Below are 26,519 nucleotides of genomic sequence, written 5' to 3' on the forward strand. Positions count from 1 at the left end.
AAGTCAAAATACATATTAGAATAACATTTATTGTTAACTCTTGAATTTTTCTTACAAAGCACTTGACCGAGCATTAGCTATCTGGAAAACGCACTGACATGGAGAGGAGCTCAATTTCATCAGTCCATGGGGATGTTGGATAAATTGTGTTAGGGTAGATGAATTGTTCATATTTTTACCTTTGTAACCAGCAAATCGAGAAGCTGACAAGAGAGACATTCCTCCAACCTTCAATTATTCATGGTGACCAATGGGAAAAGTATGTAGTAATAGTTAAACCAAACCCACTGAAAACTTCCCAATGAACCCTAGCCTTATAACGCCATTCATGACAAGAGAGAGTTTCATTGTAAAAGTAATCTCTGCTGAAAAGGGCTCCAGAAAGGAATCTCACCACCAGTACCACTTCCAGAAAGGAGCTGGTAGAGTCTTTAATGCAAATAAGGATCACAAAGAGTTTATAATAAAAGTAAAAAACCCCAAAAGTAAAAATGAATGTTCATAAAACAACATTATCCATAATAGTCCAAAAGTGGCATCAACCCAAATGCCCAGCCACTAATGAATGGAAAAATAAAAGGTAGTATTCCCATACAATGGAATATCATTTGGAAATAAAGAGGATGAAATACATAGTACATGCTACAACATGAGTGATCCTTGAAAACATTATATGAAGTGAAAGAAGCCAGTCACAAAAGACCACATATTTTAAGGTTCCATTTATATGGAATGTCCAGAATAGGAAAATCTAAATAAAGAGTATATTAGTCATTGCTTAAAACTGGGAGGGTTGGGAGGTAAAGGCGGGTTAAAAGCTGGAGGGTATGCTATTTCCTTTTGAGGTGATGAAAACGCTCTAGAATTGACTTTGATGACACACATATCTGTAAATATACTAAAACCAATGAATTGCACACTTTAAATGAATGAATTATATGGTATGAGAATTAAAACTCAACAAAACTGTTTTCTTTTTTAAAAAAATAACGACTGGGAGCAGAGTAAAAAGTTACTTGCAATAGGAAATCAATATCGAATTAACACTTAAAATATTTTGCTTTATGTACATAAAGGATGAATGTTCTACTTTTATTCTGAAGAGCCTATGGGTGAAAGTCCATGCCAAATGTTTTTTGCAGCCATATCCTCATGGATGGGCTAGAAAAGAGACTATTTGTCTTAGATAAGAAACGGTTTAAAAACACAAAACAAAATACATCATTAAAAGTATAAAAAGCAGGATTTTTCCAGGAAGGGTACTACAATCTCTTTATTTATTATTTTTCAGCAACTTGAAGGAGAGAACATGTGATAAGATCTCCTCATTTTTACATAACTCCAAAACTTTTCAAGTGAAGAAAAGACAAATCAATGAAGATAGAATATAGAAATATATTTTAAGTCCACTTAAGTTACTGTTTAAGAGTCACAGCTGAATTTTAGCACAGGAAGTGTTGTTACAGCTGAATTTTAGCACAGGAAGGGCCAAGTAATTCATTTAGGAATCATTTCAAATATATAAATGTATAAAGTGCCTTGAGCTACTGCTGGCAACTTAGAAAAGATCATTTGTAGTTATTAAAGAATCTTTCTTGTCATGCAGATTTGGAAAAACAATTGGCCTAATTTAATGACCACATTTAAAAAAGGGCCTATCATATAACATTTTAAGAAATTCAATGGTTTATTATAAAAAGAAAAAAAAATTAAAAGGGAAGGAAGAAGGGATGGAAGTAAGGAAGGAAAGGAAATCTGTATATTGTCCTTCTAGTGGTTGGGTATGTGATCCTTCTCCTTTGGATATGGACATTTATTATTGTGTCAGTCATGGTAAATTTAAAATAAATATCTCCTTCAACAAAATGAAAAACTTTTGCTCCTCAAAGAACCTTATTATGAAAGTAAAAGGACAGCCTACAAATTGGGAGAAAATATTTGGAAACCACAAATCTGAGTAGGGTCTAATATCCAGAATATATAAAGAAATCTTTCAAGTCACCAATAAAAATAAGCAATCCAATTTAAAAGTGAACAAAAAGGAGAGAATGTGACTCAAGTGGTTGAGAACCTGCCTCCCACACAGGAGGTTCCAGGTTTGCTTCCTGGTTCTTCAAAAAACCAATACAGGGACTACAACATGGCTCAGTGGTTGAGCACCAGCTTCCCACACATGAAATCCTAGATTCAATCCCTGGCCCCCAGTACCTCCAAAAAAAAAATAAAAATGGGCAAAAGACGTTGAACAGACATCTCTCAAAATAAAATATACAAATGGCCAGAAAGCACATGAAAAGATGCTCAACATCATTAGCTACCAGGGAAATGCAAACCAAAACCACAATGAGATAACATTAGAATGACTGCTAAAAAAAATCACAATTGGAAAGTAACAATTATTGGCAAAGGTGCAGAGAAATAGGAACACTCATACATTGCTGTGGCAATGCAAAATGGTATAGCCACTGTGGAAGATACTTTGGTAGTTCCTCAGAAAGCTAAGCACAGGACTACATGACCTGGCAATCCCACTATTATGCAAATACCCTAAAGAATTGAAAGCAGGGACTCAAATAGGTATTTGCACACTGATGTTCATGGAGACATTATTCACAATTGCCAAAGGATGGAAGCAACCCAAGTGTTGATCAACCAATGAGTGGAGAAATAAAATGTGGCGTGTGTGTGTGTGTGTGTATATACACATGCACATGCGCACACACACACACACAATGGGATATTATTCAGCCACAAAAAGAAATGAAGTCCTGATATGCAACAACATGGATGAACCTTGAAGACATCATGCTGAGTGAAATAAGCCAAATGCAAAGGACAAATGTATGGTCTCACTGATTTGAAATAATTAGAATAAGCAAACTCATAAAGTAAAAATCTAGAAATAGGCCACCAGGGGATGGGGTGGGGATGGGGAATGGGAAATTGAGGCTTAAAATATATAGGGTTCCTATTGGGAATGATAGAAATACTTTGGTAATGGATGGTGGTGATGGTAGCACAACATTGTGAACTCAATTAACAACACTGAAATGTGTATCTTAACATGATGAAAAGTGGAAATATCAGATTGTTTATATGGTAACAGAAAACATTTTTTTAAATCCATGGAACTATGCTACACAAACAGTAAACCCTAAGCTAAACCATGGACTTTAACTAGTACTATAATTATAAAAATGTGCTATCATCAATTGTTAACAAATGCTAAGTTGTTGTTGGGGTGGTGTATGAGAATCCTGTATTTTATGCATGGTTGTTCTGTAAACCTACACCTTCTCTAAGAAGGAAAAAAAAAGAAGGTAGAGAAGTTCTCATTTCTGTAGGAAAAATTTGGAATCATCAATTAATTATTTAAGAGGTCTATTGTAGCTGAATTTTACATAAGTTCCAGTTTTATAGTTGCTTCTTTACACTTATGTTACTTTAACATAGAACATTAATTCAAAGAAGAAATAAATCAGTTGATGATATTTACCTCCATTTTCTGACCTATTGTAGATTATAGTACTTGATATATTATCTTCAGTCCATTTAACTGGAATATTCCAGGTATAACTAAAATGTTTAAAATAGAAAAATTTAGCTTTTATTATAGAAAACTAAAATAATTTTAGAAAGTAAAAAGAAAAGGTTACAGACAAGCGTATTTTCCTTATAGGTGATCATACAATGTATAATAATTCAGATAATACAACACTATAGTGGTAAGGTTAATTAAGTAACTGCTCTCAATTTCTATAAGCCTATAAAATGTGAAATTTTACAACAAAAATTAGCTAAAGACGATTATTTCACTAAAATACCTTGAGACATTTTATAAATACAAACATATTGTGTAAATATCACACTTAATATTATATTATTTAACATTCACACACTAATATGCTATAGATTCTATCAAGAAGCAACAAACATGTTTAGAAATCAAATACATTCTGTAACACTCTGTGAAGAAAATAACATATTTTAGAAATAAATTGAAATTATCATCATCACCATCCCAAAGGTTCTCATGTTCTTCTTTAAAGTTCTCTTATATATAATCACATGAACCAGTGTGTTGCAAAGGAAAAATCATCAGGTAAGCATGTTTCAGGGATTTCACAAGTTTGTTCTCCTTAGCTCCTTAGAACTTCACTGTGGAATGGGAGAGAGGGTTTTAGCTTTGTATTTTGATATAATGCATACTTATCATTTTAGTCTTGAAATCCCATAAAATAAGCTTTAAACATCTTTTTGATCTTTGTTCTCCTATCATTCCATATCAGTTGGGAGAAGATGGAAGATGACTATGTACCGTTGACTGGTGGGGCTTCATCCGAAAGTTGGTCTTGTTTTTCTTCACCTGCGATCATTCAAGCCCCGGACAGAGAATGAGGGTTGATGGTTCTCTTTTTGAAGATTGAATAAAATGTGTGTAATTCAGGGAGAATTTTTTTTTTTTTTTTTGCTATCCACATGAAAGAAAGAATTCTTTGTTCTGTAACTATCAAAATGGTTTTCTAGGACTGAGTTTTTACTGGCTTCCTTAGAGATTTTATTGCAGTGAAGGTTTTGGCTTTAAGTTTCATAGAATCAAGGCATCAATTGCTTCTTGGGTCTTGTAGCAGACGCTGCGGGCGCTCCCCCTTACTGCTATGGTTTCCTTCGTCATTTTTGTGCACCCTGGCTCCCACTGTGCTTTTTCTTCCAACAGCCAGCGCCTGGGTCTCTCAGGCAGAGCCTGCACAAGGCTGCCTGAGCGAGGAAGGTCAGAAGAGCTCTGGATGTGGCCCTTGGACCCTGATGATGGGTGTGAGTCTCCTCTCGTTTCCTTGCCTTAATCAGTCTGAACCACTCTGAAGTGTGATTTGCAATGTCTCCATAGCTTTCCTGTAGGACTGAGCCAAAGTTATCCTCGGTGGGACCTGCTTAATGTTTCACCTTTGCTTGGCTTCCTTTGCTTTACGTCCCACTTCTCCATTCTCCAGCAGACCTTTCCTGGAAACCCTTCTTTAATGAATCACATTCACTTGTCTAATCATCCCAGGGTGTGCTTTCAAGGGAATCAAACTAAGATAGTTCCCTTGCGGTTTCTCAGAAGACAGACAAAGAAACATTTAAAAAGTCACTTCTACCTACATATTTCACCCATTCTTCTTTCACTGCTCTGCTGATTTGGTGCCTCCTAGTAGTCTATTTCATTCTTTCCCACCTCTCCCCATTATTATGTTCATGTTTGTTACCTGTGGGAAACAGCAGAGCACACAGCGTGTAGATGCCATTCATGCGTTTTGAGGATTTCACACCGCGGCTATCAACTCTGAAACCTGGTCTCTGGGACTAGCCATGACTAAAAGTGGGGATACGATATACTTACTACTAGGATCATGTTCAACAATACTTCTTATGGTCTTCAAAAGTATCTTAAGACAAAAATGACACATGATAGAGATCATCTACTTTTATAGATTTAGAAGCACTTACAGAATCTAACGTAAGCTGAGTAAATAGTGGATTTGAGAGTACAAAATGTCAAAGAAATACAAATTACCTAAATAAAATGCTAGTTTCTTATATGTTATCTAAAATTCAGGAATATCTGCTTTTATTTTTATTTTTATTTTTTTTAAAGATTTATTTATTTATTTAAATTCCCCCCCCCCCCCTTGGTTGTCTGTTCTTGGTGTCTATTTGCTGCTTCTTGTTTCTTTTGTCTGCTTTTGTTTCTTTGTCCGCTTCTGTTGTCGTCAGCGGCACAGGAAGTGTGGGCGGCGCCATTCCTGGGCAGGCTGCTCTTTCTTTTCACGCTGGGCGGCTTTCCTCACGGGCGCACTCCTTGCGCGTGGGGCTCCCCCACGCGGGGGACACCCTTGCGTGGCACGGCACTCCTTGCGCGCATCAGCGCTGCGCATGGCCAGCTCCACACGGGTCAAGGGGGCCCGGGGTTTGAACCGCGGACCTCCCATATGGTAGACGGACGCCCTAACCACTGGGCCAAAGTCCGTTTCCCTGCTTTTATTTTTTAACGGTATAACTTACTATCTAACAACTCTGTGAGGAAAATGACTTTGGTCGCCCCAAGGGGACACACTTGCTCCCGTTGCTCTGCTTGTGTACACCGAGGGGCCTCTCAAAGGCAGGTGAGCAGGACAGAAAGTGAAATGCCCCTGAGGGAGACGTGAAATGGGCGCATTTCTAAGAGATGGTCATGCCCATGGTACTGAAGCAATAACCTAGACATGTGTGGGCCATTTGGATTATAAAAAGTTTCTGGTCAGTAAGAATTCCCTAATTTTGGAATACTTAAGCAGTGAGAAAATATTTACAGGGAGCCATTCAGCTCATAGTGTAACAACTGACCACACTGTCTGCCAGATAGGACTATATCTGAACAGAGAGCAGGTGAACATCAGGACTAGAGAAGGACTAATTCCTTTGTGTGTACATGAAAGCATATATTATGATCTAATTTTTTTTTAACAAAATGAAAAATAGGGCAGGATCACTTTGGAGGTACCAGGAATTGAACCCAGGACTTTATATGTGAGAAGCCATTGCTCAACCACTGAGCAACACCGCTCACCAGGATCACTTTTGATATGCCTTTTTCTCCCCTCTTTTTTCAGTAGCTACTACTGATTTTTAACAAATGTTCTTGATAGAGAACGTATTTTTTATGATCTTTTTCCTATACATATATAATTTTTTTTTCAAAAATGGGACAAATATATTGACTTTATGACAAATAATCATTAAAAACCATGCATCTATCCATCTAAATAAAAGGGAAATCATTTCTGAATATAGAAATTAAATACAAATATTAGAATAAAGTTTAAATATTGATAAGTTTCATGTTCTAAATCACGGTGAATAAAATTTAGACATGTATTGTAACTTAAAATTTTATTTTACATCTGATTATATAATATTTAGTTCACTTGGTAGTAAATTTTTGTTTCTGTGAGAGAGGAATTCATAACAAACAAGTAGTTTAAAAAAAATCAAATCTTATTAGTTTAAATACAGTGTTGAGTGTGTCTCTGGTTCAACAAATCAATGAACCAGAAGCTGGTGGAAGCTTGTTTCACAAGAGAGAAATATTTTTTTTCATTTTGATATCCAAAGGTTCTGGCAGTACTAAATATGGTCAACCTAATTTGATAAAGCATAAATCAGTAGCTATGAAAGACCTAGTTTATAGCTGTTAAGGAATAATAATTATAACTATTATATTGATTTTGTGATTGAATTATTACCAGAAAACTAGTCAGATCTATGTTTCTATTCACTTGTCATGAAGAAGAAGTAAAAACAAAGAGGTTTCCTCCATTATCCTCTTTCCTTTCCAAAATAAAGAAAAGATAATGCAGAAGTATACATAGACAATCCCTGAATGATCTCATATTGGTCTAGTTACTCAAATTTTCCTTTGATGTGTATAAACTATTGTATTAATTTTCAGAATTCGCATTACAGCCAGACATCCATGTTCTCTAGGTTTCAGTTACCATGGGAAGGCTGAGTATCTGAGGCTTCTAGGAGGAAAGACCCGTGGTGGCTTCCTCGATGCCTCTTTAGTTAGGGTGCCAACATGCACCTTGGAAGTACCTGATTTAATAGTTCTGGTGCTCTTCATTTTTTGATGCCTTGAGCAGTTGAATACTTTGCAGTTTGAATTTTTGGAAACGCCTGAGTGTGCTGTCAGTGTGACTTAGTTTCCAAAACCCTGAACTGGAAGTCAGAAAATAGGTTCTGTCATCTATCTCAGAGTACGTATTACAGAGTGTGTTTATAAAGAGCTTTCTGTTCTCTTGAAACATGGCTCAGACCACTGTAGAAGAAGAGAATAATACTTTATGAAAGGAGATTGTTATCTGAAAATTCATCTGAGTCAATTCCCTTTATGTTGATTATTCCATAATTAGAAATTTTAGCTAACCAAATTGGAATTGGAACATTGCCACACCCTTCCACCCTGCGCCACTCTCCTACTCCAACCCCATCACTTCATTCATCTCTCACTAGGGTCCCTGCAATATAGACATAACTGGTCTCCTTGGTCCCACTCCTGGGTTGGTTGATCCATTCTCCATAGTGCAGCCAGAAGAGAATGTTGAAAATGGAAACAAGATCGTGCTAATTATTTTCTTAAAAATTCCTCTAATTTGCATATTATTGTCTAAAGTCTTTAACATGGTCTACATGACCTGGTCCCTGCCTTCCTCACCAACTTTATCTCCTACCACTTTTCCCAGGCACTCTTTGCTGTCTCACCACCTTGGCATTCTTTCACTTTCTTGGACTGGGTTTAAATCAAGGCTTTGTCATTTATTCTCTGTGTGACCCTGAGCAATTTTCTGTTTTGCTTCAGTTTCCTCTTCTGTCATGGTAACATACATTTAAAGAGTTTAAAATAGTGCCAGTCACATAAAAAATTCTCAATAACTATTACATATTATTACAAATACAATGTGCCTTTTCATCTCAGGGCCTTCATGTAGCTTCTGTTTTGAATATTCTTGTGTGCTTCTCCCCACCCCCATTGGCTCAGTTTAAATATCACTTCCTTAGAAAAATCTTCCATGATCTTTCCCACACCAATCCACCTCCTGCCCCACCAATGAATTCAGGTACCCTTCTGTAATACCTTCTTAGCACCCTATAATTCTTCCTTCTCATATCATCCTCACTGCTACTGAATAATTGATCCAATGATGACTTAACTCTAAAATTAAGTCACTGAGACCTTTGGGAAAGAGATAAGGTAGGAGAAGGGTAATCTTCAGTTAAATCAGGCAGTAGAGATTAGAGGCCAAGTGGGTTGTGGCCAGGTACAAAATTTTCTCTACCAAAACCCAGTGCTAAAAGAAGTTGAAAGAAGGGACAATAAAAATTAGGCATGGGAGAGATGGGAACAATGTCCAGATAATGCACTATGTTTCTCCTATTTGGACAGGATCCATTCTGTGAGGGAGCTTGGCTGAGTAGCCTGGAGCTGGGCTGAAATCCCCAGATGGTAGCACCCAGATGCGACATCCTGCTTCAGACACTGGAGGTCGGGGGATTCTGATTTTGTTACCTTCAGTTAAAAGCAGTCAACAACCCTAACAACCCATAACTGCATACAAAAATAACTATTTAGTTATAAAGAAAGGAATACAGTATTAACACTTTTGTACAAGTTGTATTTATACTGGTGTGATGAATTTTGACATCATTGACTAGGCTGTATAGGCTTTGTCAGATTTTACAATATTTAAAATATTTTTAAAAATCTGGTGAATCAGACAAAATGACATATTGGATTTGTAATTTTGATGGAAATACTTTAAAAAACTTTAATTCAGTGGCTATGCGTAAATGTCTAGAAAAATCTGATTTTGGAAATATAAACATTTGATCTTTAACATGCTGAAAATACCCCAAATTTTGATTTACCGAATTTATTAGTTTAAGTTTGTTGGACTCATAAAAATATATGGGAAGATTTTTAAAAACAGATTTATAAATCTGATTCTTTAGGTATGTAGATGTTTGTATTTTGAAATGATAAATTGAATCAAATAAACCTTTAACTTGTGTTATTCAGAAAAATTTGATTCAATATAGAAGTTTCTTATAAATTATATATGCAAGAGAATTTGATTCAGTTTGTAAATGCTGTTTACATATTCAGGAGAATTGAATTTGTGAAATCTGTAAATAAATCCACCATTATTCAAAACCAGAAAGGCTGGTGTTGAAAAGCCACCATCTTTTCTTCCACCCTTCCCGAAGGCCAGTTCCACTCTCCAAGTCACCCCCTTTCCAGTGCTTTTGTTTACTCACTTATTCTATTTTCTCCTGCATTCTTCCCTTAAAAATTAAATCTTAGTAAAATAAAATGATTAGATTTTCTATAGATTATAATCGTACCTTCAAAAAATATACTCATACTGCCATTTCTTTTTCACATATTTCAGTATCACTACTCTCCTAACTGTAAAATGAGGATATCCAGAAGAGTGCTAGTAAATGCAGAACAACTGAGTCTCAGGGGGAAAACCAATAGTGTTTGCCAATTTCCATGTAATGCTCCTGTCCTAACAAATTTCAAGCTACCAACATGATGTTGCTGACATGAAGTTGGGAAGAGAGTTGGCTCCAGCACACACTGAATTAGTACCTTCCACTTCCGTCCACCTTTTCTCTTCTTCTATCTCCTTTCTCTGTCAGCTTTTTTTCCCCTATTACAATCTCCTCTGTCACCATTACATTTTCCATGTTATTTATTGATTAATTATAAAAGTTAAAGGCCAATAAATGACATTTAAGAAATCATACAATATACTTAATGCTGGTCAAGAAGTGTTTTGGTGTAAAAGTTCCTTCTCTATGGTCTGATTTCTCCTGAACATGTAAACAACACTTGAGTCATTCAAATAAAATTTTCCGTAATATTAGCATCAAACAGTTTCCTTTTTCTTACATTTTGTCAATGGCATACCTGCTTCATATTTTTGGATCACATTAAAAAATGTTTTTTTCTTTTTGATTTTCTTTTTTATTGTTGACCCAAATGGGAGGCCTTAATTAAATCCTCAAGTTTTGCCATTCTCCCAACTACAGTAACTACTGGATAGAATTCCTCTTTTTCCTGGAGATCACCTACCTTATCCCTGAGTCATTCTGCTCCACAGGTACTGGTGGCAGTGCTAATCCACAGGATAGCCATCAGCCTGCTCCTGGATGCACTGGTTCCAGTCCTATGTCCCATGTCGCCCTCTTTTTTTCCTTTAAATTCTCTCACTCTCTCCTACCCCTCTCTTTTCAATCCCATCTGGAGTAGGATTAAGTAACTTTCAGACAAGTGCTATGTAGAAATCATGTTCTGAGGCTGCGTATCTGAAAACATCTCCACTGTGCTTTCACACATTGTTTACTTAACTGGGTATAAAATTCTAGGTTGAGAATATTTTTTTCTTCATCATTTTGGATGCATTCTCCATTTTCTTTTTGCACCCAGGGTTGCTGTGAAGGAGTCTAAGGCCAGGCTAACTCCTGTATCCTTATTTTCTAAAATTTCATTAGGATGTATCTAAGTATGTTTTTGGTTTTTGTTTTTGTTCTTTTTAACTGTGTACTCAGTGGAGTCTTTTAAACAGAAGCTTTGTGTCCTTTATTCTGTTATTTCTGTGGTATTCTCCGTCCTTAAGGCTACTGTGTTTTCTTTTTCAGAGACTTAATATCAGTGCTTGACTTTCTGTATTGGTCTTCTCATTCATATTTTCCAGCTCTATGTATTTTTGTAGAATATTTTTAAAGAATTTCCCATATTTTAAAATAATTTGTCTAATTTTTTGGCAACCAAATATTTAAACTTTCAGAGCTCTTTTTTCCCCCCAGTTTGTCTTTTTCCAAGACATTTTGCTCTTGTTTAATGTATATAATAACTTCTCTGATCACTGAAGAGATTACATAAATTTCTTTTTTGTTTTCTCATTTATGTTTATTTTAGAGTCAGTTTTTTTTTTGTTTGTTTCTTCACATGTGATTTTGTCTTGTATGCACCTAAATGTTTTCAAGTTTCTTGTGATCCTTGACTGTTCATTCATATTTAAGCAAGAAGGGCTCAGTTGATAATTCTTGGCAGTTGGTATGTAATCCAGTTGAGAAAGGAGGGTATTTTTCTCTGCTGAATGGGAAGTCTGACTGGGATCTCTGTACATGTATGAGAGCACGTTGGTAGGCTCCAGTCCCCCACCCCACCCCAGTCAGTAAATGCAATAATGAGGAATGATTGGGTTCCAAACATATGAATATCCTTAGTGCTGCTATTCTCTTTTATTCAATTTCTTTAGACATTTTTTTTAGATAAAAATTCATCTGGATTTTTATCTTATTACCTGGCTAATTGCCAGACCTTTAGGAGCTCTGGGCAGAGGAAGAGGTGGGAAATGGATGAAGAGAAAATGGAGGGGGGATGTCTAGTTGGCACAATTTTCCTTTGTCTAGAATTCAAATTAATTGGTCTATTTTTTGCCTCATTTTTCACTTTTGTTCTCTACTTTTTCTGCTGACACTGAGCCCAAAGCCTGTTCAGGATTAGGAAAGATTGACAATTGCCTCTACAGCAAGGCCCCTTACTATTATATGGATGCAACTTCCTGAGTTTGTTTGTTGCTTGTCAGTATTTTTCTTCTTCTTCCAGAATTTTAGGATGCACTTGAAGCCTCCCTTAATTTTTTCACTTTTATGGGTTTATTCTTTTAGTAACTCTCTTTCTTTATTCAATGATATCTTGGAAGAGAAGGACATCAGCACATATGTTCCGATCACCATTTTGAACCTGAAGAACACTCAGCTATGTTTAAATCCTTTGTTTGCACAAAGGCACAGCAGCCTTATACTTTCACCCATTAATTATACTAAGGCAAATGACTTTTCCCATACAATTTCTGCTTTTCTCTTGAAATGCTTTATAAAGACTTACCCAAGATCTGAAGTGGGCTGGGAAGCATTAGCTCTTGAGTCCAACAGAAAACGTTTCTGTGTGATCTCCCTCTTCTTTACATTAAGCACAGGATAGCCCATCTGTACGGTCCAGGTGTCCATTACGTCCTTCACTGGTAAATTACTTGCCTATAATTTGCACAACATGGAGATTAATTAACTAATAAGTAAGTGGAAATAGAAGGATATAATAATCGGACAAAGAAATATATGGTGTCATATGCTTTTTTACCTCTTTCAGTGCTTCCCAAAAGTCTTCTGTTTTGGCATTCTTGAATTCATATTTTTTCAAGTAAATCTGTATGTAAAAGATAATAAGAATTTTTAAATTGCTTTTCTCATACTTCCACAACATGAACAGAACCCTCACTCATATTTCATTTTAATGTAGAATATTACAGCTCTACTTAAAATGAAAATCTAACTATATATTGCATGCAAAATGCTTTGTAAACTACATAAACACCTCACAAATAATAATTTATTTGTAAGCTGTAATGGATCTGTTTTCTGATCAATGAGGTATGTTTGTTCTTTTTATATAGACTGATAGAATTAGACTGAAAGGAGAAAAAAAGAATTTAATTCTTATGGGACAGGCAATATAGGATACTGAAGAGCAGCCAAGTGTTGCACAAGCAATCGAAAGTCCATTAATAATTTTGATCCATCAACGATGAAGACAGACCTTCATCATTAGTGGCATGAGTCTGCTCACTACTGGCTGTGTTCTTTATCTTCACTTACGATGGTGTTTTCTCTTCTCAGAAACAAGATGGTCCCATCACACGAGTGACTGGGGTGATATGCAAAGGCAAATTTGGTGAGCTTGGCTCTAAGCTTGCAGTTGGCAATTTTTTTTTTTTCTGTAAAACGCTAGATAATAAACATTTTAGGCTTTGTAGGCCATATAATCCCTGTCACAACTACTCAACTCTGCCTGTGTAGCATGAAAACAGCCATAAAGGACACATACATGAATGAGCATTGCTGTCTTCCCCCACTACCCCAAAATTATACACTGACATTAAAATTTAAATTTCATATAAATGCCATGTGTCATAAAATATTACTCTTCTTTTGAATATTTTCAACCATTGAAAAAAAGTAAAAACCAATTTTAGTTTGTGGACCTTACAAAAAACAGGTGGTGGGCCAGATTTGATCCATAGGCAGTAGTTTGCATCTCCTCTAAGAAGATGAATAAACAACCTTCTGAATAATGATAGTAGTGGCAATGGTGGTGGTGAATCATGGTGTAAATTATTCTCTTTAAAGAAGAATTTTCACTTTTCAAATATTTAAAAAATACAAACCTTTCAAATAGAAGACCCATCTTTGGTGATACTGCCCACAAAAACTCTCTTTATATACAAGTTTTTAGATAGAGTGTGATACATCCCCAGAGAAAATTCCCAGTCTCTTAACTTCAAAACTGGCCGCTGCTGGACTTTTATCTAGGAAAGTCCAAATTTCCTGATGTAATACTCTGTTACACTCTAGAATCATCCTGTTTGAAATGTGGATTTAAGCACCTTAAGTGCTCAGACGCAAAGAAAATAATCAATGGTTAAATTTGCACATAGCATTTACATATGTGCAAATTTGCTATAATTTTAAGTAGGCTCTGTACTTAAGTCAATTTATCTTCTAAATTCCTCTTATTTCCAGGATTAGAGAAATTGAAAACAATATTAGCAGGACTACTCAAATTCCTCTTCTTTCCAGGATTAAGAGAAATTAAAAACAATATTAGCTGGACTGCTCAAAGAAGCCTGGAAGAGGATGGAACCATTTTGCAATGCTGCCTCTGTATTTGCTCATTTGATAACTCACTTCTAAGTGCTACCACCAGAGGGCAGGCAAAGGAAGGGAGAAGAACGAAAAAGCAATAATTCTCCATCAATTCCAGGGATTTCTTCCAGAGTTTTTACAGGAATCATTCATTCTATCTTAATAAAATGATTGGCTACATGGAACAGTAATAATTATAATCAAAACTACCTGTAAAAAGATAATTCCTGTTGAACGATGCATCTTTAACTTTTTTTAGAGGCATTTATTTCTATACACACAATGTCTTGAACTTACAAACTTGCAATCTTGGAACAGGAAGGGACCTTAATATCATTTAATACATTTCCTACATTTTTGTGGTGAAAAAAACGGATGCCTAAAAAGGTGAAGTGATTGGCCCAATATTACCATGAAGAGCTACATCTAGAACTTAAGAGTTCTGAATCATGGACCAGTGTGTGTGGTTTTCACCATCATTGTTATTGTGTTTTTTCATTGCAATACTTTGCTTTCCCTTAATGAAAGGCTGAATGGTGATTTAAGTAAACAGTATATAAAATGGTGCTGGTTTTTATTTTGTTTAAATGAATTCTGCTGAATATTCTGAATTTGCTTCAGAACGTTGAATAATCCTGATATAGTCATTTCAGTCAAAATCACAAGATAACCTAGGGTTATGGGCTCTCATTGGTTGGTATTGGTGAGCACAAAAAAGAAAGGAACAATGTTTCTATTACTAGTATCAGAAAAGGAAAGGACATTTTCTGGCTGAGCCATTTCTGTCTTATCAGGGATGTTACCAATAGTAGAACAAAGAGAAACAATGGATCTATTTCTCAGTTTCCTCTTTCATAATGATTTTTTTCTTGTAGGTACAAGCACCTGCCTCATTCTTTATTATACTTTTTAATATCCAAGCCAAGCCTTTAAGAGATTTTCGAGTTGATGAGTTTGCACTTACTTCCCTTTTGTCCTGTACTTACTTTGCTATCTGAAGTTGGATTTGGGGGAAGGTGATGAACATGAAAGAGAACAGACAATGGGTCATCCCCAGATTTAGTGCCATACCAGATTAACTAACAGAAGGCCACGTTGGGCAGAAAGTTGGTATTTGCAAATGAAAGAATTAGAAGTCAAAATTCACAGACTGTAGGATTTGGGGGCAGCAATGATAGTTTTATGATAAAAACTCAAAGAGTGGTACTGTTAGAAAGTCTGAATTAAGTGAAGGAATGTTCCAGTTGGTGTGAGAACCTAATGAGAGTGGCCTATATTGATCATGAACTATTTGCAGATAATAGGCAGTGTTTGAAAATTGAAGGAAAAGTGGTTGTTGTTTTTTTGTAAATACATTTCATAGCACTATAATGGTTTGAATACTTAGTATCTGTTCAGGTCATCCTAGTTCAGTTTCCAGCATCATCTGTGGTCACAGTTAGACTGGAGGAAGACAGTTTGAACTTGAGAAATATTTTTCAAACTGTCTGAATTTTTACTAATTATGCCTGGGCTAAAGAAAATGTGAGAATAATATTGAATTATTGGAATAGCTCTTCACTTTTTAAAGAATCTTTGTTATTTGTCTAAACAAGTTAAAATCCAAGATCATTTAGCTTGAAGTCAGCTTAAAGATACCAAGAATGCATTATTTATCAATTATAATTTAATTTAGAACAAAAATTATGAAAATAGACATTTTAACTTAATTTTTTAAAAGAAACTTCCTTTATTTCTATATTTCATATTATTTATTATAGGCTCTTTGGTCATTCATCCATTCATCAAGCACTTTTTGGATCATCTAATATAAGTCGACCACTCTCTGGGCACTGGAACTAAACAAAGCTGTAGAAGACCTCACTGAAGCTACTCACAATGAAGGAAGATAAATCCGATTTTGAGTTTGAAGCTAATGGAAACACTACAAGATATTTTCATGTACACCTATGCACATGCACATGGCTTCCCCTTTCATACTTTATGTCTGCACAGAATATTTTATTAATGGACAAGGGAATAACATTTACTAATGTTCCCTAACCATCTCCTAAATCCCAATCTTATTTCCTATTTTATAGTCACCTTAGGAAACTCGGTATGGGGTAGAAGGGGGTCGTTTCCATTTGGGGCTCTGGTGCTATAGAGGGGATAAATGCCACATAAGAGCCCAGTAAAGAACAGTTGGCATCACCAAATTGGTGCCCATGAGAGCTGCAGGAATGGTGGGCAGACATTGCCTGGGGGAATCATGTCCAAAAGAAGTATGGGGGAAACAAACAGAGCACGGCTGTAACCATCTCTACAGATTGGACGCCATCAGCACTGCTCTACCTAACTACCTGGGATATCACAGTAGGTGTGATGTAGGTGGAAACAAAAGAGTAGGAAGGCAACTTCATTTCTAGACCAGAATGAAGCCAACCTGCAGGCAGCACAGTTATAAGGATAGACACTATTGACTTGGAAAATGTAGGAGCCTGAGAGTTGGCTTAGAGTCTGCTATAGCAACGGAAACAAAACCAGAATACCCGCTGGACGGAATAACTTTAAGTGGGATGTGTGAAATGCTTTAGAAAGTTTTTGTCTTTACTATTTCTGAAAGAAAGAAAACCCTCTTTATTCATTGACCACATCATAACAGGAATATTTAGAGTAAACATTTTCCATATCAATAAGGGAAAAGCTTTCTATATAGATTTATATTTTTATATCAGGTAAAGGGTAACAGAAATAACTAAACCACTGGTTTAAACTTCTCTATGAGACTTCTACTAAATGACAATTACAGATGCAATGTAGATGTTTAATTGGATATGAAATAATCTTTTTTTTTATTTTTTGTTTTTATATCTCTAAGAAAGGAAAGCAAAAACAGAAAGGGAATTGTCCCTAGTTAATCACATATCTTAACATTCATCAGCCACATATCAGTGTAGTGCATTTTAAATAGCACTGTAAGTAGTATCATACCTGGCATCCTTTTTGAAATTTCTCTGGTGTTATCCAATCTTCAAGCATTCGCAGAATGGAAGCACCCTAAGGTGGAAAAAACTAAAGAATTAAACTAAAAAAGGATATGTAAGGTACAAATATCAATGATCACTATTGTCATCAGTATTTCGTTGTAGAATTTGTGAGATTATTTCTTCAGGATAAGTCTGCTAAATTACATGGTTGTAGCTCTATGATGTTAGGAGAAAAATACCTCTCGGTACATCCCTGTACCTATACTTCTAAAGGCCATGCCCCTGTATCCGGACATCTAAAATAACTAAAAGGTAAAGAGAAATGATTAAAATGGCCATCATTTTTGATGACTTAGGGTTCAAATAATAATTGCACTTCACCAAAAGAACCAGCAGATGGGGCTTTCCTAAGGAAAGAGAAACTCTTAGAAATGGAAAGTCAGAAAAATCACATTCTCTGATGAAAGAGGAAATAATGTAGTTCCAAGATAAAATTTTGGCTACTCTTTAAATATATTTTCATAGTTGAAAGGTTATATTTAGTAGAGGAAGTAGATAGTTGAGGAATCATCTGGTCAAATAGTTTATTATAAAGAGATACATAATTTAGGCACAAATTTTTTTCTCTTCAAAAGTGGTTTATCTCATTGTTTGTAGTCCTAAGATACAGTATTTATAAACTTTTAAGTCAATTTTCAGGTAACTGACCAGTAAAACTTTGCCTTCCCACTTACGTTAGTAATTTTTACTGCAATTTATTAAGGATTTTAAATTACTTTTGTGCTTAGTAGAAGACTAAAAACTTGGTAACATTGATTTATTTATGACCTAATATCTTAAATCCGTGAAGTATCTAGGACTCAGGAAGAAAGTAATTCAACAAATACAAACTTCTCCCATGCGGGTTATAAGAATATGCTCTAAGTAGACTTAGAAAGTTTCATTTTAACAAGAAGATGAAAAAGAATAATTGACAGTGTGAAAGGAAAATGAGTAAAAGAAGCCTGAAAAGTGCAAAAAAAAAAGTGACTCTACAAATTTCAAATACTGTTATTTAGAAAGCTTTTCACTCAAGTCAATTTTGCCTACTGTCATTTTTTTCTTCTTCTAACTCCTCCCCCCCCTTGTGGCTTTCTGCTTGCTGTCTGCTGTGTCCATTCACTGTGTGTTGTTCTGTGTCTGTATTTCCTTTTTATTTATTTCTCTCCCCCCTTGCGGCTTGCTTGTTGTCTACTCTCTCTATCCATTTGCTGCGCACTCTTCTGTGTTGTTGTGTTGTTTTTTTGCTTTGTCTCCCTTTTTGTTGCATCACCTTGCTGAGTCAGCTCTCTGTGGCGTTTGCAGGCCAGGTGGCACTCTACGGTGCTTGCGGGAGAGCCTGCTTTCACAAGGAGGACCCGGGACATGAACCCAGGTCCTCCCATAGGGTAGACGGGAGCCCAACTGATTGAGCCACAGCTGCTTCCCTCATTTTAATAGTTATAATAAAATATTTTTAATTTGAATTTTAATTATCAGTCAGGACAACGTGTATTCATTTGCAGTAAATGTTGAGCAACTCATGGTAGTAAGTTAACCCTGAGAAGGTGAGGTGGGAAATGGCTGACATATTGTAAAATATTAGCAAATATGGACTCTGATTGGAGGAGTGGCTACAGGAAATGTTGTAGAAGAGCGTCAATGTTATGGGTTGAATCATGTCCCCAAAATGATCTGATGAAGTCTAACTGCCAGTACATCAGAAAGTGACCTTATTTTGGGAAAAAGTTAATGCAGATGGAATTAGTCAAGTTAATATGAGGTCATATTGGAGTTTAATTCAATAGGCTGATGCCCTTATAAGAACAGGAAGAGAGACACAGACAGGCAGGAAGAGGGAATGCCATGTGACCAAGAGGCAGAGATTAAAGTGCTGCGGCTGTGAACCCGGGGATGTCAAGGATTGCCAGGGAATGCCAGAAGCTAAAGAGGCCAAGGGAGGAATCTCTGCTACATGTTTTAGAGGAAGCATGGCCTGTCTGACACCTGGATTTTTGATATTTAGCCTCGAGAACTGGGAGAAAATAAATTTCTCTTGTTTAAAGCCACCTTGTATGTGTTATAGCAACTGTAGGAAATGGAGAGAGTCACTACAAATTCTCTCAACTTTTCACAAAATTTTAATGGATGAAAGTGCCTATTTACAACATGCTAACACAGACATCTTTAAATCTTACCTCAAAAAATGGATAAAAGTAAATCCTTTCAACTGAGTTGGCTTTAAGAGGTTCCTAAGAGCACTAAATGATTCGGCTAGAAAAGGTGTCCACATATATGATGTTTCTAATTGACCACATGGCAGGAAAAGAAAGTTTACTGTCTTTTAAAAAAATCAAATCAAATAATTCTAAAATTTCTGCCTAAAGGCTAATGGTCAATTATCAGAATGAAAGCAGTTATAAACAAAAATGAAGAGAGAAATTCTTTTAAAAATGGGATTTTAAAATCCTGTGGCAATGACTGCCTTTGATCAGTTCTACAGAACAGGAAGAAGTTCAAAACAATGTCATATTTCCCCCACCTTGCTATAGGATATTCCATCAAAAACAGATGTTATTTCTGCAGGGGTTGTCACATTGACAATAATTGGGTGTGAAGACATCAAAGAATCATCCTCTTGTACAGGTAAAACATCTTCAACTAACATCTGGTCACGCTGAAATGACAAAATGAATCAAAGAAATATAGCATTTCCTTAATAGTGGTTCATATTTTAAAATAGCTATATAATAAAAATTGGGGAAATATAACCACTATTTCAAATCATTTAAAATATCAGGTTCCCAAACTAAGGCTTCATCTATACTTACTGATACCATTCCCTTTTTCTATTTATAATTCCTTCAACTTCTTCCCGTATGACAGGTCTAGAAGACACAAGCATTTTTGAATTTGGTTTCTGCCTGTTTCTGAGTGACTTTTGGATACATGTCAACCGTTTCAAGTTCCGTTGCTGTATATATGTGCAATGGGAATGCTGATATCACCTTACAAAGTTGTTCTGAGAATTAAATGAGGCAGCATATTGAACTGTCAAGTTTATAATTAATGTTCAATCTTTTTTTATATACTACCTCATCACTGAAATTTGGCATATTCATAATTAATGGAAGAAATCATTAAGTTTGAGTTCTAATATTTATCCTCTCTTTCCAGTCCTAGGTTTTCTCAGTATAAGAGAATGGTTGATTGAAAGGTCTAATGTTGTCAGGCTTCCTAGGTTCAAACTTCAGTTTTCCTATTTTCTAGGTGTGTAAATTCAAGCAAGTTTCCTCACCTGCTAAATATGGGTAATGATGGCACCTACTTTTTGGAGGTGTGCAGAGAATTCAATATAATGTAAAATATTCTTTATAGTACCTGGCACATAGTGAAAAACCAATACATTAGCTGCTATTATTATTCCTATTTTTAAACAGTTAGATTCTGAAAGCTAGAGCTTTTAATTCACTATCAAAAAAAAAAAAAGAAGAAGAAAATCAAAAGCTTTTGGGTCCTACTTAATTAAAACTATTTCTTAAAAAGGAGCATGATATATTACTTTAATACTTCCAATTTTGTGGTTTCCATTTATAATGAGCAAAGTACTATTGTTAAGTGATGACTGCAAATCAAGATAACACTGAATTAGATTTCATATTAAAAGGTTTAGGTAAATAGAAAGAATTCTGATCTAGTGTCAGGAAATTTGGCTCTAATCTTGGTTTTACTAATATTAATTATCTGTATGATATTGGGAAAATTACATTATCCAACTGGGTCTCAGATTTTTCAGCTGTGAAATAAGGTTATACTATTGTGGTATTTATCAAGGCATCTTACAGAATATCTTGATTTATCTGATTCCTCCTCCAGCTAGACCCTAAATTGGGAACTACTTAAAGGCATTCTTACTTGTTTTTCTTTTTCATGCTTTATTCATTTTGGATCCTCTGCAGTGGTTGCTGAATACATGAATGAATGAATGAATGAATATGTTGGGCCATATGATTAAAGTTTCACTTAAGAACCGCATACAAAATTGCTCTGGAAATTAGTCAATGATTTTGAAATGCTGAAGTTGGTATATTAGGCAATATTAGAATATTATAATTTCTTAATTGCTAAGCAAAACATTTTGATATAAGAACACCATTAGGTTATTTTGATAGGAAATAAAGGGCCAAATAATTTTTCACTTATAAAGTTAGTTTCAATATACTATGAAACCAGTAATTTTCAATGTCATCTGTGGTTCTCAAAGGGGAAAAGTTTTGTCCTCAGGGTACAGTTGGCACTATGCGGAGACACTCCTGATTATCCCATTGGGGTTGGGGTGTTACTGGCATGTAGTGAGTAGAAGTCAGGGGTGCTGCTAAATATCCTACAATGCTCAGGACAGTCTCCCCAAAAAAGAATCATCTGGCTTAAAATATCAATAGTGTCAAGGTTGAAAAACCCTGTTATAGATCAAAATAGTTTTTTTTAATGCAACTCTTGCACAACAGCTTTTTCATTTTTAAAACTAGTTTATGGAAACTGCACGGAGTTCTAGCATTTAATATTGTCTTTTTATTGTCCAGTAGAGGGCAGTAGTCTACATAGTACACAACTGCTTTTAATTTCCTATTTTCACACATCTACACATTTAAACATTCTTATATACAAACAGATAAGAATACTTGGACGGTCTAAATATAAATGACAAACAAGCCTAGCTTTTCTGGGGGTAAAAAATGTATAAGGTTGATAGATGCTTGAGAACTTCTATTTCAGGACCCTCACTGACACAAATATATGATAATAGTAATCATATATGCACATTCTGGAGCTTTTATGCACACAAGATAGAAAACAAGGGTCTCATTTTATCAAAGAAAACTGACTCAGAGAGGTTATATAACTTGCTCAAAGTCATATTTCCTTTTACACATTAAGAAATGGTGCACCCGTGATTTGAACCTGGGTTTCACTTAAGCTTCTGCCCTCCTCTCTTCACCACAGTATTTCAACAACCCGCTAAGGCTGAATGGTTTACAAAACAAAACTTAGTAATTTTTCGAAGGATTAGTGGAACAGATCCTTTCTTGATCCAATGGCGGCATTTTCTAAGCTAGTTGTTTTTTTCCCTGCCTTGACACATGTTTTTGAGGGACTTCAGGAGCGGTATCCCAGAGACTGTGATGGTTAGTTGCCTTCTAGGCCCGAGTAAGGACTCAGCACAAGCTACAATTCAGGAGAAACCAGCTAGCTCCACCCCAAGTTCCCAATGGAATTCCCAAGTTGTCACAGCACTTGGCCTGCTGACTGAGGGCTCCCCACACAGTCCAAAGACTCCAAACTTTGCCTGAGGGAAACAGAGCTTTGGAAGTGTGTGGGTTAGGGCATCCCAGGCTCTGTGCTCAGGGCTCACCATTTGCCAGTCTCTTTCTGCATGGTGTACTCCCAGGAACTCGAAGAAGGAAGCAAACCCTTCATTTAGCCACAAGTCTTCCCACCAGTCCATGGTCACAACATTTCCAAACCACTGAAATGATAGGTAACAAAAAGACAGTTATAAATTCTCATGCTTGTCATAAGGAGAAACGCCTAGAACACTTTAATACATGTGCCTACATAAGTTTTGTCACTGTGACACAGAAGCAGTTGATATTTATTTCATGCTTTATTTCCCTTGATTTTTTTCCCCATTGACTTTTAAATGGCCTTAAATTCTCCTTAGTTTATCATCTCTATTTGGGAGTTACTGGGAATATACAAAGTTAAAGGAAGGTCACCTATGTATTGACTAAAGGCAAAACAATTGTGTTTTAAATTTCTGGTAAAATGTTTTTCAGTACTAAGAAAGTCTTCCTTGAAGGCTTTCCTGAGTTGGCTATTTTCTTTTTGCTGTTATTATTTATTAATTTGAATTATTCCTGTGGTCTTAAGCTACTTTTTAAAACAAACTGATTTCATGCCTAAGATCCTATACCTGATGCACAAGTTCGTGGGCAACAACACTGGCCACTCTCTGTTGGTTTGACGAGGCTGATTCCATAGGGTCATAAAGCAGATTAGTTTCTCTGTAAGTGATGAGGCCCCAGTTCTCCATAGCACCAGTGCCAAAATCTGGAATAGCGATTTTATCTTTGGAAAAAGGAAGAGTCCAGTGAGAATTATAGTCTTTCCATTTGTTCATAACATTTCTTACCAAATTAAGTTCTTTAGATGATTGGTTTTTTTTTAAAGGCTAAAAATAATTTCTTAGAGTACAAAACAGTAATCCAGTTGAAAAGTCTAGTAATCTACTAAATTTTTCAGCCCTATTACACTCAAAATGTCCATAGAGTTTTTCCTGTCGCTTCCAGATATCAATGTCTTTTATTTGTTTTAATGAAGGAAACTAATGGCAATGCTCTGTTAAAGGCCTCTGCAATTTTATGCCTTTTGTTCGTCTCTGTACTTCATTTTTATAAACACTGTTTTTTTTTTTTTCTCACAGTTTGACTTAGGTAACACAGAGTGTCTATTTGGGGGGATAAAGAGGTGTGGAATAAGAGAACGAAGTTCTCAAATGAGGACTTAAAAGTGCAAAGCTTCTAAGTGTACAGAAATAAATTTCTATCCAAGGATACAAAATATTAGAGAATTAAAACCTTTTTTTTTTCTTATTTCTACACAATTTTAGGTCAACCTGATTCCTTACTAATATAATACTAATAATACACCATATTATAGCACTTACATGTATTAAGTAAGTGGAGAAATAGGAATTGACTATATTCTCTCTAAAGTCCCTTCCTGAACTTAGGATCCTGTGAGAGCTTTCTACTCCTTATATTATATTTGCTCGAGTCCATGATCTTAGTCGTAATATCTGACAGGAGGAGGCAGTGTTGATCAAATCTATATTAAATCCCCAAACAGAAAATATTCAGCTGGATTAGTGGAGAAAATGCAGCTTCCACAGTTAACTCTAATCAAAATATAATAGCTTTATTACTACACAGGATTTAAATGAGGCACTAAATGAAAATAATTAGAATTTTCATCTAACATAAGAAAAAGTCTTTTCTTTTGGGTGAACATAAATATTCTTAAAGTTTTTATAAAGGGATAAAAATGGCTACATCTCAATTAGAGGTCAGGACCAGAGCAATAGTTTCCTTTTCTTGTTATCTTCATTCTTAGATTTGATTATTATGTCACAAGAATTACACTTAAATGATGGAAAACTGTTCTTCCAAGTTCCAATATTTCACATAAAATATTGTTACAGAGTGTATATTTGCACACAATCCTTGAACAGAAAGAAATTTTTGTAACCTCATCTCTCTAGTAAGTATTGCCATTATAATTAATGAACTCCAGTGCATTTCTATTTTATTTTGAGCATTAAAAAATATTTCTAAGGCAAGTGTATGCTAGAATTAACTCCAAAAGGGTTGAAAGTCATTAACAAAGATTTTGAAGAAGGAGGTAGAGAGGAGGGAGAAGGAAGATAAGGGATAAAAGTAACAGAAAAAATAACTAAATATTTGGCATTTTCATACCTATCCTGAGTGGTACAAGTGAGATAAAAGGGAAGAAGTGTTTAGGTTCTTGTGCTTAATACTTTATTTAGCATTATTCTGATTTTGGTGAAAACTGGCTCCTCTGTCTCCTTCTCTAATAGTTAATAAGGGACCGAAAAGTGGAATTGCTGCCAATTGCTAAAATAAGGAACCAGCCCAAGTGTCCATTAACTGATGAATGGATAAACAAAATATGGTATATACATACAACAGAATGCTATTTAGCTGTAAGAAATGAAATGGGGATGCATATGGCAACATGGATGAACCTTGAGTACATTATGTTGGGTGAAATAAGCCAGACACAAAAGGACAAATATTGTATGATCTTACTAATATGAATTAAATATGATGAGTAAACTCACATAGGTAAACTCTAGAATAAGGTTCCTAGGAAATAGAAGGTGGGTTCAGAATGGAAACTGATGCTTAATGTTTGTAGCATTATTAATAAGGTTACCTGTAAAAGTGTGGAAATGAACAGAGCTGAGAGTAACACATTATAATGAATATAACACTGCTGATCTATAAATGTGATTGTGGCTGAAGGGGATAGAATGTGGAAGTAAATGTCAATTGAGAGGAAATGAGAGTAAACTAGGGAATATATAATATAGTGATTTCAGTGGTGGATGAAGATTGTGATTAATAGTATAAATATAAGAGTGCTCTTCTTTTACAAAGTGCTAAGAATGTGGTGATACACAGGAAATTTACAACTAATGCAATTTAAGGACAGTAGTTAACAATATTGTAATATTTTACAGTAATGGCTAGTAGATATTATTTCAATTCTAAGAGACAACAAGAGAGGCAGAGTTTTCCTTTTGGAGTAAAGGAAATGTTCTTCAATTGACTGAGGTGATGACAGCACAACTGTATGATGAAAATGAGCGCTACTGAGTATAAACATTGAATGGACTGTACAAAGTATAGAACTCATAGCATAGGAATCCAGTGGTGGGAGATGGACTATGGTTAACAGAACAAATATGAAAATATTCTCTCATGAACTATAATAAGTGTATAATACTAAAATAAGGGATTAATGATTGGGTGGGTTGGGGAAAAATACACCAAATGTATGATATGGGCTACAGTTAGTAGTAATATTTTGATGATGCTCTTTCAAAGTTTGTAACAAATGTTTCACAACAATGAATTTACTATGTATTTATTGTTTATATATGTTCATGTATGAATGATATACTTCAATAAAATTTTATTTAAAAATGAAAGGCTGAGACACATTTTTAATAAAGAAAAAAGATTTTTTTAAAAACTGGAGCTGTTGCCATTGAAGAGAAAAATGAAGTATCTACAAACTTGCTCACAATCACAGCTGTTCCCATGTAAAGAATCTGATATTCCATTTGCTTTGTGTAGGTAATTTATTAAAATAGGGACAGAAAAAAGAAGAGAGAAGTCAATTGTTGGTTGCTTGGTTTTCTTGCTGACTTCATTTCATCCTTTCACACATCTATAGGAGTGCTACATGTAAAGTCTTTGCTAATCACCACTCAAGCTTATTAATAAAGCATTCGTGATATGGATATAATTATCATATTCATAGCTGTTTGATTAGAGCTTTATTTTTATTTAAAAAGGAAACATGGGAAATGGACTTGGCCCAGTGGTTAGGGCGTCCGTCTACCACATGGGAGGTCTGCGGTTCAAACCCGGG

General features: G+C 35.4%; 1 protein-coding gene across 1 annotated transcript in view; it reads right to left on the reverse strand.

Annotated features, from left to right (window-relative positions):
* The window catches only part of ENPEP (glutamyl aminopeptidase), a 117,912-nt gene that overhangs the window by 52,260 nt on the left and 39,133 nt on the right, over window positions 1-26,519 (reverse strand). The window contains exons 5-11 of the mRNA XM_058294092.2: window positions 23,254-23,408; window positions 22,693-22,806; window positions 19,822-19,956; window positions 17,266-17,331; window positions 12,731-12,796; window positions 12,479-12,627; window positions 3,497-3,576 (exon numbers count right to left, since the gene is read on the reverse strand). Of these exons, the coding sequence (XP_058150075.1) occupies window positions 3,497-3,576; window positions 12,479-12,627; window positions 12,731-12,796; window positions 17,266-17,331; window positions 19,822-19,956; window positions 22,693-22,806; window positions 23,254-23,408 (765 nt within the window). The remainder of the gene's footprint in view (window positions 1-3,496; window positions 3,577-12,478; window positions 12,628-12,730; window positions 12,797-17,265; window positions 17,332-19,821; window positions 19,957-22,692; window positions 22,807-23,253; window positions 23,409-26,519) is intronic.

This window comes from Dasypus novemcinctus, chromosome 1 (genome assembly GCF_030445035.2).
Source record: "Dasypus novemcinctus isolate mDasNov1 chromosome 1, mDasNov1.1.hap2, whole genome shotgun sequence".
NCBI lineage: Eukaryota > Metazoa > Chordata > Mammalia > Cingulata > Dasypodidae > Dasypus > Dasypus novemcinctus.